Here is a 17,632-nt window from a genome sequence, read left to right on the forward strand (position 1 = left end):
AACACAATACAATTCTGATACTGAGCTCAGCAATACAACCACTATGCTCCTATGCAGTAACCTGCCGCCATAGCACAACTTGCTTTTGCTCCAGGGAATACTGATTTCATTGCACGGCTATCATTTAGGAGTAACCCAAAGCAGTTACAAAATTTTGCTATTAGCCTCCTTGCTTCCAGGTGCAACTTAAGGTCACGACTCGAACTCACATCAAAGCTGGAGTTCCTAAAAGAAATCTCTTACTGCCTAGAGTTAAGATACCTTTCCACTTCCCTTCCCAAACAAAACGAATCAATTGCTCATGTGGCCCATACTGCATTATTGATGTGGAGATGACATAAAATATCCATAATCCCATTAGCTGCCGTCTAAAAGAAATGTTGGTAAGTACAGGATATGTAATGGCAAAAAGAAAAGAACCCTGCGGTGCCTCTCTCGGAGAGGAGCCCGCTCAGAGCAGCCAGCCCCTCGTCTTGACAAGGAGTCTGCTAAGCTGCTGCCAGCCAGCCAGCCATGCATTATTCAAGGGCCTCGGAGGCTGTGCAGACCAAGAAACTGTCACATCTGTGCGTTATCCAGTTGGCCATGTAAAGCTCCAAGTACTAAAGGTTACTGTGTCATCCAGGTTCCTGAAAACATTCAGCTTCCAGATCTTACGCGAAGGGAAAGACTAGAGGATGCCTCGCTGCTCCCGAGGGCAGAGGGGAAGCCAGCCTCTTCCTTCCCTGAGAGGGAGCACCTTGCCTGTCAAAGCCACAAGCCTGCTCCCAGTAGCAACCGGTGATACCCTCTGCTGCCCCAGCTACAGAACCAGACACGGGACTACGGGTGGCATTTCCAAAGGCACTCAGCGGTGCCAAAACGAAAACCAGGAGCAGAGCAGCCCCTGATTGTAGGGGCACAAAACTAAACCAGCGTTTTGGTTAAGACTGAATGAATCTCAGCTTCTCACATGCAGCCAGCAGGATCAAAACCAGCCAGCAGTAACCCTGCCGGGTGACAGCCATACCATGTCACCCTGCAATCCCACCGTCAGATCCAATAAATGGAATACATCTGTATCACAGCAGCTGAACCCAAATGAAAAAAAGCCCTGCAGCTAAGGGAATTTATGTCTCCTGGTGAAGCCTTCCAAGGGATTATAAATTACCCTCACTATTAAAACTTGCAACTTACCTCCAGTTCATATTTTCCTTCTAACCAGGGGATCCTTCTGGGGCCCGTGCATGCTAACTGAAAGAGCTCTTTATCGTCAGCTTTCTCCTGAATACCAGCTCCCAGCCGTGGTGCAGTTCCTAGCTGAGGGAGCGAGGAGCAGTGAACCATGCAGCCTCCTCTCCGACAGGCAAGACAGAAGGTCGCTCTTCCAAGCTCCAGAATTTCCTGGTTTATTCATTTAAATCAATACAGACAGGTAGCTGTACACACACACAGGAAAGCCTGATTCAGGAGTTGATGTGGAATTTTCTGATTAAAAACGTTTCTAAACATTTCTGAACAAAATCAAGCAAACAAATATAAAAAAAGTGGTTTTAAGAAAAATACTCATTTCTCTAAGTTTCAGTAAGTTTCCAAAGAGGCTTTTGGTATACCAATTGCATTGGTATACTGAATTCAAACACAGTTGTAAAATCTTATATTGAAAGCATACATCTAAACTGTACTGGGAAAATGTGACAGCACACACATTTACAAAATTTCCTCTCATGGAAAACGATAATCACTCATCTCCAGGAATTTTTTTGTCAGGGGATACACAGTAAAATTTCTCTTTAAAAAGTCAAAGACCAGAAATTTTCTCTCTCCCTGGATGTGCCCCACGTCGTTGCTGTATACAATAACGGGAGCAGTTCTGCTTGCAGGCGGACCCTGAGCAGCAAGACGCCCAACTATCACTGCAACCAAGGAACCCAGCAGCTGAAAAGATGCAAATCATAAACCAAAGAGGTACTGGTGTTTGGTTTGGCCTCATCCCAACACAAGCTCTCCAGCTTAAAAAAGCGCCAACCTTTTTCCCCTTGCCTTAGAAGCCTTAGAGCAGCACATGGCCATTTAACTCCGCAGTAATCGCAGCTCCCTGAAGCAAGACAGACGGAACCATTTTCCCCACAAAACGTTCCTTTGTAATAAAGCAATGTCAAGGAGGAAGTGAAATAATAGAGGGTATGTTCCTAATACAGTTGTACTCTAGTAAAAAGATTTTTGTAATAAAACTTAACAGCAAATAAAACTTTGCACTAAGAGCTTATGCAACAAACAAATGCTTCAGAAATTAAAAGTGCACGAATGTACACATCTGATAAAATGAATTCCTACACAACAAACTCTCACGGCCCTTTTCCATCTTTCTTACAGAACATTTAAAAATGTGCTGATGTTTATTTGAATACAAGTCAATCCCAACCTAAAGATCAAATAATCTCTCCTTAATAAAATCAAATTTAATAAGCCTATCCTCCAAACCATCCTATACACAATACTGCTTATCCTATCAAGCAACCCTCTTCTCTTTTCAGCACAGGATTCACAACAAGTTCAGTAAAATATTCCACATTACACCACCTACAGACTTTAGGACAAGAGCTTTCTAGATAAGAACTATCCTGTGAGGTTTCACATGCTCTTGTGAAGTCTAAAAACCATGATCTAGAATGGCTGGAATACCAAAAGTGACCCCAAATTACACGTCGCACAAATGAGGGCTGAAGGGGGGCAAAGAGAAAAAAAGAGCAATATCATCATACTGCACCTCTGCTGTGCTAAGGTGCCCTGGGCTGGCTGCAGGTGACTGTCTTGGTCAGATTCAACCCTCATCAATCCTTGGCTAATCAACCCAGACTACTAATGACATGATTTCTAAAAAGACAGACAATAAACGCAAAACATTAACATCCAAAAGGAAAACATTTTCCGTATCCAAGTCCTTTGCTATGCACAACAGGTTACAAATTCTCTTCCTCAGTTTTTTTAGCACCTTACTGGGACCTTGATGTCAGGAAAGAACATTAAACATGTCAAAGCTGGAACATCACCACGGTGCTGTTAAGCTGCAAAGTTTGAAGATGTTGATTTCTCTTAATAAAGCAGGGGCTGGGAGCGTAGTGGGAGGACTGTGCAAACAATATTGTCAAGTTCTGTCCTGTATTTTAAATAACACTTGAAAGAAAAGAGCATTTACGAGACAAAGATAATAAAATAAAAAACTACTGAGTTCAGGTAATTCCCTTTAGAAGAACATAGTTAGCTCCAAAATACATCTTAATAGTGAAAGCTAAGATTTATGAGCTTAACTAAAGGAGAGGAAAAGCCACAAGGGTGAACCAGATACCAAGCAGAATTTATCTTTATGCTCTAGCCTGTGCAACACTACACAAACGTGAGCTAACAGAAAAACCAGTCAGACAGACAGCTGGCCAAATTCTCACCTAGCATAGAGGCTGGCTTAGCGCACTCATTTCAGAGGCCTCACACTGATTTACAGCAATCAAGAGGGCTGCCCACTGCACCTGCATCTTGGAAGCAGAAAAAGTGCTAGAGCTGAAAGTGAACAGAATACTGAATTTAAAAAATAAAATAAAATAAAATAAAATAAAATAAAATAAAATAAAATAAAATAAAATAAAATAAAATAAAATAAAATAAAATAAAATAAAATAAAATAAAATAAAATAAAATAAAATAAAATAAAATAATATAATATAATATAATATAATATAAAATAAAATAGCAACCTTCCAGTATGGTTTTAAAGCATTGCACAGAAGCTACAGCAGTTTTTTTCCACGCAATGAATTTAAGAGCCAATTTAATTTGTTTCAGAACTTACCACTACATGCCAACAACAAAACAGCCCTGGTTCACTTATTCTCTCACAGAAAATTAAACATTAAAAATACACACAACTTTCATGTGTCACTAAAAGAAATCGATTTTAGAGGAAAATTAAATGCCTTAATGCCTTTTTTTTTTCTTTTTTTCTATAAATAGGTCAGCTGCTGACCTTCCCTCCACTCCTGTGCAATTGCCCTACACTAAATAGCCCCATGAGGTTTGCAGAAAACATCAGCTTGTTGGCCACCTGGTACTACTGAAGGATACACCATGGAAGAAACAAGGCAGGAGGTGATGGTGCTGGCATTCTGGGCTGGCAGACAACTTGGGTTACCTGACATAAGACCTTGCCAAAGCCGGGCAGTCTGTGATGTTGCACTCCAAGTCAGGGAATAATGAGAACGCGACCTTCTTCCACGGGCTGGATCAATGCACGTCAAATAGATTAAGTTTGCTGGCAGATGAGTCAATCTGCAATTGAACTACTCCAAGGTTGTTCAATGATTCAATGTATCTGTAACTAATTTTTTTTTCTAAAAACTATCTTTTCCAATAAACTCCTCGGGGTTAGAAAGAAAACAAAGTAGAAAATGCATGCCTTCTTCTTCTTATAATCCACCTCTTTATAAAGCAGCAGTGTTGTTCATTGGCAGCTTATCTGGGACACTACCTTGGTGACGCATTTTTTATCGATGTTCTGGGGGAAGTGAATATTTGCAACAGATTTGCATCAACCTCACTGACTGCCAAAAAGGTATCCTGATCCCTTCCTGCCTGCTTGCAGCAATTGCATTCCACAGCCAGCCCACCAACACCAAACTTGCGCTGGTGCTCACACTCATAGTGCACAACACAAGGTCAGAGGCAGCTTTTGTCACATACCGCGTAGTGTTAAAAGGACGTATTACAGAGCACTGTTCTCCGAATATATGAAGAAATATGACAGAGCGGGCTACTATCATTTACCAAATGTATAGGCTATAAAAAACCCAGCAACATAAATACAAGGGCAAGTTTGCTGGGAGCTTGGACAAACCCACTGACAAAGGAAACCATTTCAAGAGCACATATCAGCAAACTCACTTTTTTACCCATTTTGAGAATGTAACTTCTATTTTTGATAGTGCACCAAATATTTACTTGATCAGTGCTAACCTGATAACATACCTTTCATAAAGTTGTCTTTAATCAGATAGAAAATCTGTCAGGAGGAAGTATTTTCTGATGCACTGGCGGTCGGTTTGAGTAACAGCTGGATTTTAGGTCAGCTCTAGTACGGTACTTCATTCTAAATGGTACATTTCCTTCTCAGCCTGGGCTCTATCTGCTTTCTGTAGAGATACAGAATGCAAAATAGTTGCTCTTTTCCTCAAAAGGGAGGTTTTGTATTTACAGTACATTTCTATTTGTGATGAACAGTTCTGAACGAAGCATTAACTGGCTCTAAGGATACCTGCAAACAATACATGCAGCTTACTTTTAGGTTTAAAGGTTATCTGCATTTGAATAGATACCCATATTCAGCTCAAGAAAAAGGTGGAATTAACTCCACTATCGAGCAACAGCAGGAACTTTGTCATGGTCTAATCTTTAACGAGGGCAGTTTTTAGGCTTAACTACAATAATCCATTTTTAAGCTATTTCCATTTCAAGTTGCTGAAAGTATTTTATAAACTGACAAAAATGTGTTTTTAGTCTCCTGGAACTATTTTAAGCATTTAGTTGGTAATGGGAAACACATGTGAGTAACAAAATATCAAATAATTCTAACATTAGTATTCCCATACTTTGCTTTAATCTTATTCATAGAGGCAAAATAGGAATGGAATTCACCTTATATGACCAGACAAACCAATCCTGTAATCCCCTCTGTAACTCACAGAAGAGCTTCAGTGCTCTTTAAAATTACTTGACATTTTAGTAAATACAAGTACAGTACTAAATATGAGCTTGCTGCTATCATAGATCATTACATGTTGAGCCACAACTTCCCTCTGTTACGTTCCAGCATTTTAATTTTAGTAAATGTAGCTAAATCACATATTTATTTTAAAGTGGTATAAGAAAGCACCATATGAAATTTCAACTTTTTATTAGCAGATAATTTTATTACAGTTCACTTAAGATTATGTTGTTTTCCATTTTCTGACCATCAGCAATGTAAAGGTTTCCTGTTGTTAAAGATGCAACTGGACAGACATGTTCATCCAACACCAATGGCTCCCCAGTAATCCCCTTTTAAGCCCATTTATACCTTTTGTTTCCACATAATCTTATTGCAGTGGTCTATATGACAGACTTTTTCAATGTATTAAATTTACTTTTTAAAGAAGGCACCCGATATTGCATTTGAACACCTCGGTTTTCAGATTTCGACAAAAGATCTTCCACAGTCTTTTCTTCCCATACCATTTATGAATGCTTAGATTTTTATTTATTTATTTTTATATTCCCTGCAGGAATTTCTTTTAGAGACTGAAGAGTATAGCCAAAACAAACCAAAGGAGGTGGTTTGTCACATAACACATTTGTAAACTGCCACAATGTGCTCTGGATGCAAAAAGCTTACACAGCTCCACTGCAAGAGACTGGGGAGTTTAGGAAATTTACTATCGAGAGTTACTAAACAAATATATATGTGGCTAAGTAAGTCACTGAAATCAGCGTGGTTAGAGGTTATGGGCTGAAATATGCTCACCAGTTCTCACACTGTCCCTTAGCCAACTGTTAATTGCACTTACAGGACATTGAGCTGCGTAGACCTTTGGTCAGACCCAACACAGATGCTTTTACAGGTTTTTCTTTATTCTTTCCTTGTGCAGAAGCCATTCTTTCCTTCTCATCCAGCCTATTAAGTTTTTAGTATTTATTTAGCTTAGAATTTATTTAAATATTTTTACAGTTGCGTTGAAGGGGAAGAGAAGGACAGGGAAGAGCCACAAGAGCAGGTAATACTCAAGATATAAGCTGGCCAGAATAACATAACCAAGCTTCCTGGTTTGTTCCAGTTCACAATAACATGTTCACCCTTTGGATCACTCCCCGTTACTGGTATTTCCATAATACTACGTGCAGTGCCCCCAAGATCTCTTCCCAGGTGGCAGTGGTTAATTATACTCATGAGCTCCTGTACGTACCATGTACAAACACATTGATTTCCTTCACTACGCATTGCTGGGCACATAACATCACTGACTTAATTTCACCTATAACTTTATTATCCAGTTGCTAAGTGCTGCAGGACTCTTACAACTCTTCTTGGAGTCAAATTTAGATTAGTCTACCTTGAAAAATTTTATATAAATTATTACTTCACATTCTTTTATAGTTCATTATTGATGTAGTGAGCAGAATGATCACAGCAGAGACCCTACTAATAATCTTCCATCTTAGAGTCCAACCATTTGCTTCTATCTTTTGTTTCCTGTCTTTTTAACAATTTTCTAAAGAATCAAGTTCCCCAACTTTAATGGTGTACAAGTCTTTTGGAAGGCAACCTTTCATAAGGTTCTCTGAACTATCTGGGTGTTCAAACCTTAGAGGGCTGCCATCATTCCCACACGCATCGCCACCTTCAGAGAGCTCTGAAAAGCATCACATTAACTCTCCTCCATGAAACGACTGCAATTATCATCATATATATTCTCTTGCCTAATAATTCTAGTCTTTATTACAGTTTCTAATAACAGAAACCCAAATCCTTAAATTTTTAATTTAACCTTAATCTGAACACTAAATCTCCTGCCTGATTCAATGAGAGACAAAAACTACGTAAACTGTCCTCTGTAATGGAATCTGTTGTTCACAATGCTAATTAGATAATTGAAAATATACTTGTCTTCTCAACTGGAACATCTGGATAAATTGAAAAGCACTGCAGAAGTAGGTCTGAGGCCTCAACGTAATGTTAGTAACATGGAAATGTCTGTGCTCCAGGCACAGAGCTCCCAGCAGAAGTGCTGCAGTCACCACTCCACGATGAAGTTCCAGTTTTATGGGCTCCCAAATGTGCAGTGGCTGACAAGGCCCTCTGTGTGACCAGCCTAAATAACCGGCCGTCAGTTATTTTTGTTCAAAACTATCATTTGAATACAAATTTTAGCAGTAAATATGCCATAAAAATAACCCCCTGGACTCCAAAGAGCCAGGAGAAGGTCGATGTAACACCGCTTTCAGGGCCAACCAGCTGCTGTCTCCCTGCAAAGCGGATTAGAGCTCTGGGCCGCACTCTCGCTGCTTTCCTGTAGCTGCACCAAGGTCGGGGGCTCGGGCTGGTGGCCTCGGAGCAGCGAGGGGCACAGCGAGGGGACCCCAGCCCCTGCAGCAGCACACCGGGGGCTTTGGCAGGGCTGCCCCGGCTCAAAACCAGAGCAACAGCCCCCAGCAGGCAGCACCGACCACCCCCGAGATGTCATTTTAGTGCAAGGCTGAGTCAAAAAAGAGGCATGCATGCCCTCACAGCCCGCTGAGCAGCAAATCTCTGGGTACAAGCAGCTGTAAGGGACACCCAGGAAATGCCTGCAGGGACACCACACTTAACGAGTGCACCTTCCAGTGCACTTCAGGGCACGCATCTTTGTCAAGCTAATTAAAACCAGAAATCATTTACTGTTTGTCTCTTTTCCTGTGAGGCAGGAAACAACAGGAGACGGATAGCAGAAGTGCCCTAGAGGGTCCTGAATTCCCTACTACAATTACCTAGCAAAAAGGATAGTAACCTCTTTAGAGCCTGCTGCCTGCACCACACAGCTGTGTGCTTCGTGAAGCAGTTGCTTACTTTCTCAAAGAGTTGAACGTGTTTTATGAGAATTTCATGATAAGCCCTAAAATGGGTAAAAATTCATTTTATACATATATAGTCATTCGTCATGGATGGCCCATACAGGGTATGGACACTTTGGTTTTGTTTGCAGAGTTTGATTTGTAAAATTATAATGATTATAATGTAGCCAAATGTGGAAGTCAATACCTAAAAAAAAAAAAAAAAAAAAAACCACAGGTAAAGATCTAGAAAAATTACAAACCTGATCCTGCTTAACCCAGAACATCTCATTCTTTGAAAATATTGTGTAACAGCAAACATCAGGCCTTATATAAAAATGCTCCATTTCCTTGCCGATTTATTGCACTCTGAGCAAAGCAGAAGAAAAGCAAGCTATGCAGGCTCTGCCAAACAAAGTCAAAGAGCCCTTAAGAAATCCTGTGACTGAGACCAACTTTGACAGCGAGAGGGAAGCCAAACAGCCACCCCTCAGTGCTGGCAGGAGGAAGGTCCAGCAGGGCATTCAGTCAGCGCCTCCCCCACCTTTGGGCTGAAAACCCTTCCCTCTTTGGCTTCTTCTTCATCTGCAAGGTTAAGTGAGTGCTTAACAACCAAATTGGTTTTATTGTGATTTTCAACACTAAACACAACTAATGACTTCTTGACAGAAAAAGAAAAAACTCTTTTTGTAAGAAACAGAAATTATAAAGCTTATCCATCCCCAGAATGAATTCAAAATTAAATGCATTCAAAAAATATCTGCATTTTTGTGACTCATTTGGCTTACCCCAAATTCTTCAAAGTCTGTCTCTCTTTCACATACACACAAAGCCTATTTTTCAGCAGTGTTTCTGCAAAACAATTGGCTGAATCAGCTGAACAGAGACCATTTTTCAAATCTGTAGGAACAGAGATAGTACCATCCACAGACGAAGGAGAAAAATAAAAATAAAAATGAAAGCACAGATAATGACTCGTAACCTTCCACCCAGAAAAGGACAACACAGCCCTCTCTCTCCCTTCCTCCAGCAAGCCCTGTACTCTATAATGCTCACTACAGACAAACCTGGGAGACAGCACTAGCCGTACCTGCTTGCTAGTGGGGCTGCTAGTGCAGCACAAGCCAGAACAACAGAGAAGCCTTTGCACAGGGAGGTAGCCCTTTTGCACAGGGAGACACCCCTTTTGCACAGGGAGATAGCCTTTACCAGCAGCCTGTGGACGTCAGACAAGCATGCAGCACTACTGAGCTAGCTCCACAGAGGATCAGGACATTACTGACAGATTAGCATTGGGAAACGCACGTACCATCTGCTTCTTTGGCTTGAAATCCTAATCCTAAAAGCTTGCAAAAAAAGTTTTTATCCACTTAATGTGCGTTCTCGTATTGGCTATAGAAATGTAATATGGTTTTCTTCATCATCAGCTGTATTGTCTCCTCCCAAAGAGAACCTTTGATTGCCATTTTCACCTGCTGTATGAGCAGGTCAGCTCGCCTCAAATACTCACGTCCTTATATTTCTTCAAATATTAACCATGTAGAGTTACCCAAAAGCTCCAATTTAAAAGCCTAATCTCTATTGCAAAAATTCAATACAGAAAAGGCAGTTGGGTACTGAAGAGAGAATGTATCCAGACATTAAAAAATAGTGGGGATTGAATCTATAGCTTATTCTGTTTATAAGGGCGACTAAACATACAATAGGGCAGACCAGCAAATACCTGTTCTCTTCAGATTGTATGAAAGAAAACTGCCCCCTTTACCAGAGACAGTATTTTGTTCCTTACTACCTGGAAAAGCGAAACTTTTCCCTCCGTAATGTAACATGCTTAATATAGTAGTTTATTAAGACAATTATAAATTAGAACTGGTATACTTAGTATGAATTTCTGTTAAACAAAAACTGCAGTAATTCAGAATTATGGGGAACAAGTCATTTAGTAAACTACGTTAAAAGTGACATTTAGATTTTATGTCCCTTCATGTTCCATAACACCAAGCGCTCCTTTCTGATGCTGACGTTTGAAGCAGGTTTCTGTCAGCAGGGCAATCTGGGGAACAGAAACCAGCAGTGGTTGCAGCCACCCCTCTGATGAGAAGCTGCCGGCAGCTCTGGGATTCGATGGTCAGCACGTTCAGGCGGGTTGCTGAGAAACTCCTCCTCCACGAGTGTCGGGGTTCTCCTGCTCAGAAACCAGCCCTGTACGCAGAATGATGGCCCACAGACACACCTGTGTACTCACCAGTAACAAACCTCTAGCGACAGCAGCAAAACGTTGCAGGGGAGGTCTCTCTAGGCAGAAAACCTCCCCCTCAACAAAAACAGATGTGCTTTTTTTAGGCTGTTTTGGAAACAGGCAGTCTCTAGACATTTCTCCTACAACTCCTGTTAGCTGTGAGCTTTCATTCAGGCACTAACTGCTCATGTGAGCACCATTTCCAACATACCCTCACAACCAGGTGAGTTCTCAGATCTCGCATCTCCATACCGCACTGTGTGGCCGAACACCAGAGAAGCAGTAAATGGATGACAAGGAAAAGCTCAGCTGCTGCTGCTTCCCAACCAGAGAAACTCCGACAGGGCACAGCCCTACTTGGTACAAAGCCAAATGTTTGCATGTGTTTCATCGCCAGTCTGCTTTAAAAGCAAACTTGTTTTCATTAACATTTTACGATTACAGCACATATATTTACCCATATTAAGCATGTAAAGCTGTTGGGGAAAAAATGGGCCAGAGGAAACCTGAAAGTTCCTTTGCAAAAGTGACTTCGAAAAAAATTGTGTTCTGAGGGAACTGTTTGCACATATGTGCAGGCATTGTTCGTATCACAATTCAGAAGAGTTTCATTTCAGAAGTGCTGCCCTGGATGATGATAAGAGGCAACTTATCTCCTGTGTTTGAAGTACATCAAGTTACATGCTGGATTTTGGAAATGTTTGTGTCACGGACAGTTTAGCTTCTGCATTCTTCTCTGTCAATGAAATTATAAAAACTCTTAAACTTCTTACTGGTGAACGTGGTGAACATGGAAACTCATAAAATTCTTTTGGGGACAGAAAATTTGTGTTACACAGAAAAAAACAGGTTTTAAATTTTAGTAAGTCTCCAGAAAATTAATAAAAAAGAACTTTAGAAATAAAAGCTTGTAATAAAATAAGAATATTTCAAGTCAGAAAAATCTGCAGGGTTAATTCATCCTCTCAGATCCAGAGATATTAATAGTTCATTCATTCCTACTCTAACTGAAAAGTTGAGTTGTAAAGACATGAATGACAAAAGACCCAGCTACATGCCAACAGCATCACAGAGATTCCTGAGAAGTGTGTACTGAAAACCACGGCAAACATTTGTCCAGTCCTTTGACTTTTATAGGCTTAGTTCTACTCACAAAACCAAGCGGCTCTTGGTGGTCAGGAAAGCCCAGCAAGCCTGTGCTTAACACCAGGAGAACCCAGGTGAATTTCCACTCCCTCCCATAAAGCTGGGGTTGCAATATGAGCTCCTGACAGAAAAACTGACGAAGAAAGTGAAGGGCTGTTCAGAACCTGCATAGCCCTAATCTGACTTTTCTGGATGCTGTTTGGCTGCATCAAGGCTGCATTTTGACTTCTTCCATCAAAATCTTGCCATCTTTGCTCTTTTTATCCACGCTGTACTTCTCCATCTTCTCTCTTTCTTTCAAGCACCAGTGCCTGCTTCACGTTTCCTCGTTCAAGTATCTCTTGCTAGATCTTGCTGGCACTTGTCACTTTCTCTACCTTGACACACGTTTCTTTGAAGCACGTGGCTCATCTGTCTCTTGTGTTATTGTTCACTCTTTGCACACGACAGGTCCTCTTCCGACTGCCTGTCTCCCCAGCTTTAACATCCAAACCTCTAAATGAAAAGCGAAGCACATTAGCATTACTTCTGACTCAGGAAAAGCCACTGGAAGCTGGTTTCTTAACTTAACACCAATGAAGTTGCATCACTTGACAAAGCTGACATCTTTCAAGGAATCTACAGATGGGAAAGTCCCACATCAAAGGGAGTATCTGTACTTACATCTCTAATTAAGCTGGTAGCACTGCTGTCCAGAGGCTACAGAAGTACCCAAAAGTACCTTCAGAAAAAAAAAAATACTAGATTTTGAAAGCCCTCTTTCCGTTCTGCTTATTCATATAGCATTATTTATTCTACAAGCCTACAGTGTAGTTAGGCACAGGAAAGAAAATCAACCAAAACCACCTTTGGAACTCCAGGATAGAGAAACTGAATGGAAATTAAGAAACTGAAAGAACTTTGTGACTCATTAGCAAAATATTTTCAATTTGCTAGCAGGATCAGAGGGTTTCCCAAGCTGGGAAGTGTAAGACTTTTGATGCTGACACAGCAATGCAGTCTTCTTTACTGTCCCTTCAAAGGATAATCCAAAGCAACCTCCTAGTAAAGGCAATCAAAGCGTATTACAACATCATCAGGCAAAAACGTGAGTGTCAGAACAGCTAAATTTCACAAACAGTTAATGCTTTGGATTATTTTTGCCCTCTGCGCAACTACTTCCAATACTCACAACCATATTTAACAAATGCCAGGCCATCAGAGCTACATGCTGGGTGTCTGAAGAGAGCAGACCGAGTTAGACGTGCCTTCACCAGCCCTGAAGACGGGCTGCCACCTGAAGCAACTTGATGAAGACCAACACACAGCTCAGCAGACCAGAAGTGCCAAGCGCTCCACCTAAGGTAACCTCCCTGGTTTTACTGCTTTATTAATTGCTGCCTGTCCATGGCTTCAGAGGTACAGAAATCATTAGAATAAGACAGAATTAAAGGGCCAGAACCAAATGTACATGGAAATGCAAATTCATGTGAGGCCTCTAAGCATGTGGGAGTCCCAGGCTTGGGCTTCGGCCCTCTTATCCTCAGCCTGAGGACAGACACTCCGCAGCTCCTGGAGCCACAGAAATACTGCTCCCTGCACTCAAAACAGTATTTCCGAATATAACAGAAATACTATTAATGAACAGCACTCAGGCAACGAAGCTCCTTTAAGCAAAGCAGGGGGAGACGTTCCCAGAAGTACCCATGCATCAGACGAAGCTATCTTGCTTTCCCAAATGCGCTATGAACAAATTACTTGGAAGCACAAAAGAACGGCTGTAACCAAATACTAATGTACACTTAATGGACTGCAGGTTTTGCAGGATGTTTAAAGTTCCCCCTCTGATCTCTCTGAACTTTGGCCTTCATTTGTTTATACAGGCAGAGGCCAAGAGGTCATACCACTAAAATCAGCAAATTGTTTACACATATGGCAAGCACACATCAAGCAGAAATGCAGTCAAGGCTACAACCATACAAAGCACATTAAAGCAATTACTTTAGTTAAAATAACAAACATACAGCGAGTCCATATGTGATCAGGAGACCTTGCAGTGCAGAGAAAATCAGGATGAAGCAAGGAATTAATCGCCATTTCTTCAGAAGCCAAAACACATGTTCCAACCAGCCTAACCCAAGGCACTCGCCAACAATAGTGGTGCTCTTTCAGAAAAACTGGGAGTCTTTGATATCATCAGTGTCAAGTTTTTATACATTTTTAAGTGCAGCTTCAGCACTATGACAGTTAATACTGCAAGGAATATACAAGTTTACAAAACGAGGCTGAAGGAGCAGCTGAAGGCAGGCGCTCTGCTCTCCAGGCGCGCCGTGGGCTGCGTTTGTTTGACCACCAGGCAGGCTCCGGTGCCCGCGGCCGGACGAGGCATCTCACCAGAGGCAGCAGGCTGAGAAAGAAGTTCTTTGGTCGATGAAAATGCATTATTTCCTCGGTAATTTGCACTAGCTTTAAATCTAAAATGTATTTATTAAAAAATAATTGTTTTAAATAATCCTTCATTTCCAAGCCTTTCAAATTATTTAAACCTCTATAGGGAAAGATCTTTTAAAAAGCCTCTTCAAGTAGCATATTTCACATAATAGGCATGGTTTGGAATTCAGGGACATGAAGCCCTTTGATTTTAGAAGCGTGAACTGGGTATTAATATAACTCTATGCTTTGTTTTGTTTTAGTGGACAGAGGGATGTATTTTTTGAGAGCAGTTACATGCTCTCTGCTTAAGGGAAAGCCAAAAGAAGTAAAATGCAGTAACTGCAAGAAAGAAGGAAAATCACTGGGATCTGAAAGAAACTAATCACCTTGCCTTAGTTAAATACACTTTAGCTGTCAAGTTTGCTGAAACCAGAGGAGAGGAAAAAATTTATCTTCAAGATGCTGTATGAAGGCTTTAAAGAAAAATCAGTGACATACCCAGTAATGATTTTTAAGTATTTACAGTTGTTTTTTTATTGCAAACGATAAACTATCCTCTTTAAATTTCATGCCCACACTACACATGCAGACTAACATCCATACGCATAGGAGATGCACTGTGCTCTTCTGTAAAATTGCCTGTTCTGAGAAAAGATAACTGTGAACCTCAAAGAAAAATTATCCTTTTTTTAATGTTACCTATTTCTGTGCTCGAAATACATTTTGGTTTCATACAAATTGTTTCTGTAGAACAAGATCATTTGGTTTGCCAGTCAATGATACAGCCAAACAAGGGAGAAATTGCTCTGTAACACTGGTTACAGAGCATTTAGATCCTGAAAATATCAATGCCCAGGCTGCAGGACTACTCAAGTCAAGTCCTTCTGAATAGGATTAGTGTCTTATTAGAGTCTTTGGTAAAATCTGCTGTATTACGTGCTTAATGGGAGCTGTGCCTGTTGGGATATGGACAAAAAATGTCAAATTAAAATCTGTGTGCAAACTAACTTCCCTCAACAGATAAGGTTGTCATACATACAGCATTCCTAGGTTGCTGCTTAGAGACACAGTTATATTTTCATTCACTGGTAGGACGTGCACAACTGTTTCCAGGAAGCTGACACTGGAAATGCATCTGTAGCCTTGGACATCAAACCAACTTGTGTTGTTCAGAAAACAAACATAAAACTATGAAGAAAATCATCCAGTGAGGCAAAGAAATTGGCAGACACAGAGCTAATAAATAATCTCCTCTTTAAGAAAAGAGACACCCTGAAGATATGCCAGGTCTGGAAATTCATTACTTCTAGAAAGTAATATTCACATAAGGCATGGAAATATTCTTATGTTATTCATCACAGGAGTTTGACAAATTTATGGAATTTGTGGGGTTTTTTTTAGGCATGTCTGCATGAAAATATAGGTATAGCTTTGACTAGCTGATATAAAGTAACACTGCACACCCGCCTCACTTAATTGCTTTGTTATTAAGTCCACTCCAAATGAGAATTACCAAAAACATTTTATCCAATGCTCCTAGTGAGTAATGCTCCCATTGCAACAGAGAACCAGTGGCACCAACGCTGAAGATTTGTAACTCAAAACCAGCCCTACAGAATACTGGCCAATACTCAGAATATCATATAAAATCCTGGAACGAGCATCAGCATTTTATCTTCTCTATTTCACCACCAACTAACATTTAAAAATAATGTTTAAGCTGAAAGAACCCTCACAGTTCTGTAGATGAAGTGCAGCTGTGTCAGTAATTTCTGAAGTCGCATCTCCCCTGCTTTAACCCAGAATTTCAGTGCTGATGACTGAAATGTCTCATTTCGAACTTTCTGTATTGGAGGTTTTTCAAATAAATGGATCACCGTTTTGGTAACAGGCCTGAAGACAGATCTGATTAACCAGTCCCAGCCCAAAACAGTTGAAAGTGAAAGGCTAAGGTTATTTACATTCTTTGCGTATACACGAATCAAGCAAGGCAAGGGGGAGCTTTGATCCAGTCCTGTCACCACTAGCAGGGCTTTTCATCTTTCTTCAAAAGACAGCACCGAACCAAACCTGAACACAGGGCCCGGGCTCTGCCAGGGCTTTGCCAGGTGCCTGTCCCCTAGAAACCACAAGATGCACCACTGCTGGCAGCCCCGGAGCACTGGGGAGAAGAGACCCAAGGCCAAAGTACTGGGAGAAATGGAACACAAAACGATGACTTGCAGCAGACCTTACCACCATTCACAGAGTGAAACACCACGCCGGATGGAAATCAGGTTGCTGTCTGCCTCTCCTCATCTACACTGCCTTTAGGAGAAGAAAAATAAAGCCATCTGCACACAGAGCTTGTGAGGAGAGAGGGGAAGAAACTCCCAAGGCTGTAGACATACACAAAGTAATATTTTAAGGAGAAATATAGTTCTTGAGGAAATTCATATGAAATCATAGTCACCATCGATAAAGCACACACATTTTTGGCAACAAAATAAATATATCAAAGGATAATCTACTGCCCAGCATAATTATTTGTACTGAAGCTTGGATTTATGCTGTACTGTGCCTGACAGCAATACAGATAGAGCAAATCTGAAAACAAACGTCCTTTCGACTTCTCATACAAACCTGTGAGAATCAGTACACATTGCTGAGCAATTCCAGCATCGCAGCTCCAGCAAATTCAGAAAAGGATTAAGCAAGGCTTTGAAATTTTAATTGCTATTTTAGAGTACTAAATACAATATTCAAAGTGTATCTTTAGATTACAACATTCACTTCAATTTTGAGAACAGAGATGCAGTTGCTGTTCTTCAAGGTTCTTATTCCTTAAAAACCAGATACACAGGGAAATCAGCAGAAATGTGAATACAGCACAATTTTCCTTTTTTCCTTGAAACTTGAAGATTTGACAGTTGCCATGCTACATTCATGAGCGACAATGGGAAGAAACAGCACAGGCAGTCAGGGAGCTACTGAACTTAAAATTATGCCAACACCGTCACATGTTTCAGGTCAATGACAACTGCATTCCCTGCTAAATAAATAGACTGGACTAGACCTCAAAGCAGAAAACCTTGTTACTTGTAAAGCTAATAAGTGCCTTAGATTGCCTGGGGAGTCTCTATCACTGTAGGTCTTACTAAGTCAAAGCTGCATAAAACACGATGTAGCTAATCTTACAAGAATAGAAGCTTGAGACAGTCTTTGCATCTACATGCATTGATCAATTATTTACTATCAACTTCA

The 17,632-nt window shown here is 40.7% G+C and overlaps 1 protein-coding gene across 15 annotated transcripts in view; it reads right to left on the minus strand.

Annotated features, from left to right (window-relative positions):
- SPSB4 (splA/ryanodine receptor domain and SOCS box containing 4) overlaps positions 1–17,632 on the minus strand; it is a 380,807-nt gene that overhangs the window by 277,882 nt on the left and 85,293 nt on the right. Inside the window, exon 3 of one of the 15 annotated variants that reach the window (XR_011099222.1) lies at positions 4,999–5,162. The exons of 13 other annotated variants lie outside the window; for them this stretch is intronic. Coding sequence is in view for 1 of the 2 variants with exons in the window: in XM_068691546.1 (XP_068547647.1) it covers positions 12,408–12,472 (65 nt within the window). In the remaining variant the exon portion in view is untranslated. Of the gene's footprint in view, positions 1–4,998; positions 5,163–12,237; positions 12,473–17,632 lie in introns of those variants that run through there. One more of the 15 variants, XM_068691546.1, reaches the window with a different exon arrangement.

Source organism: Anas acuta, chromosome 9 (genome assembly GCF_963932015.1).
Source record: "Anas acuta chromosome 9, bAnaAcu1.1, whole genome shotgun sequence".
NCBI classification, from domain to species: Eukaryota; Metazoa; Chordata; class Aves; order Anseriformes; family Anatidae; genus Anas; species Anas acuta.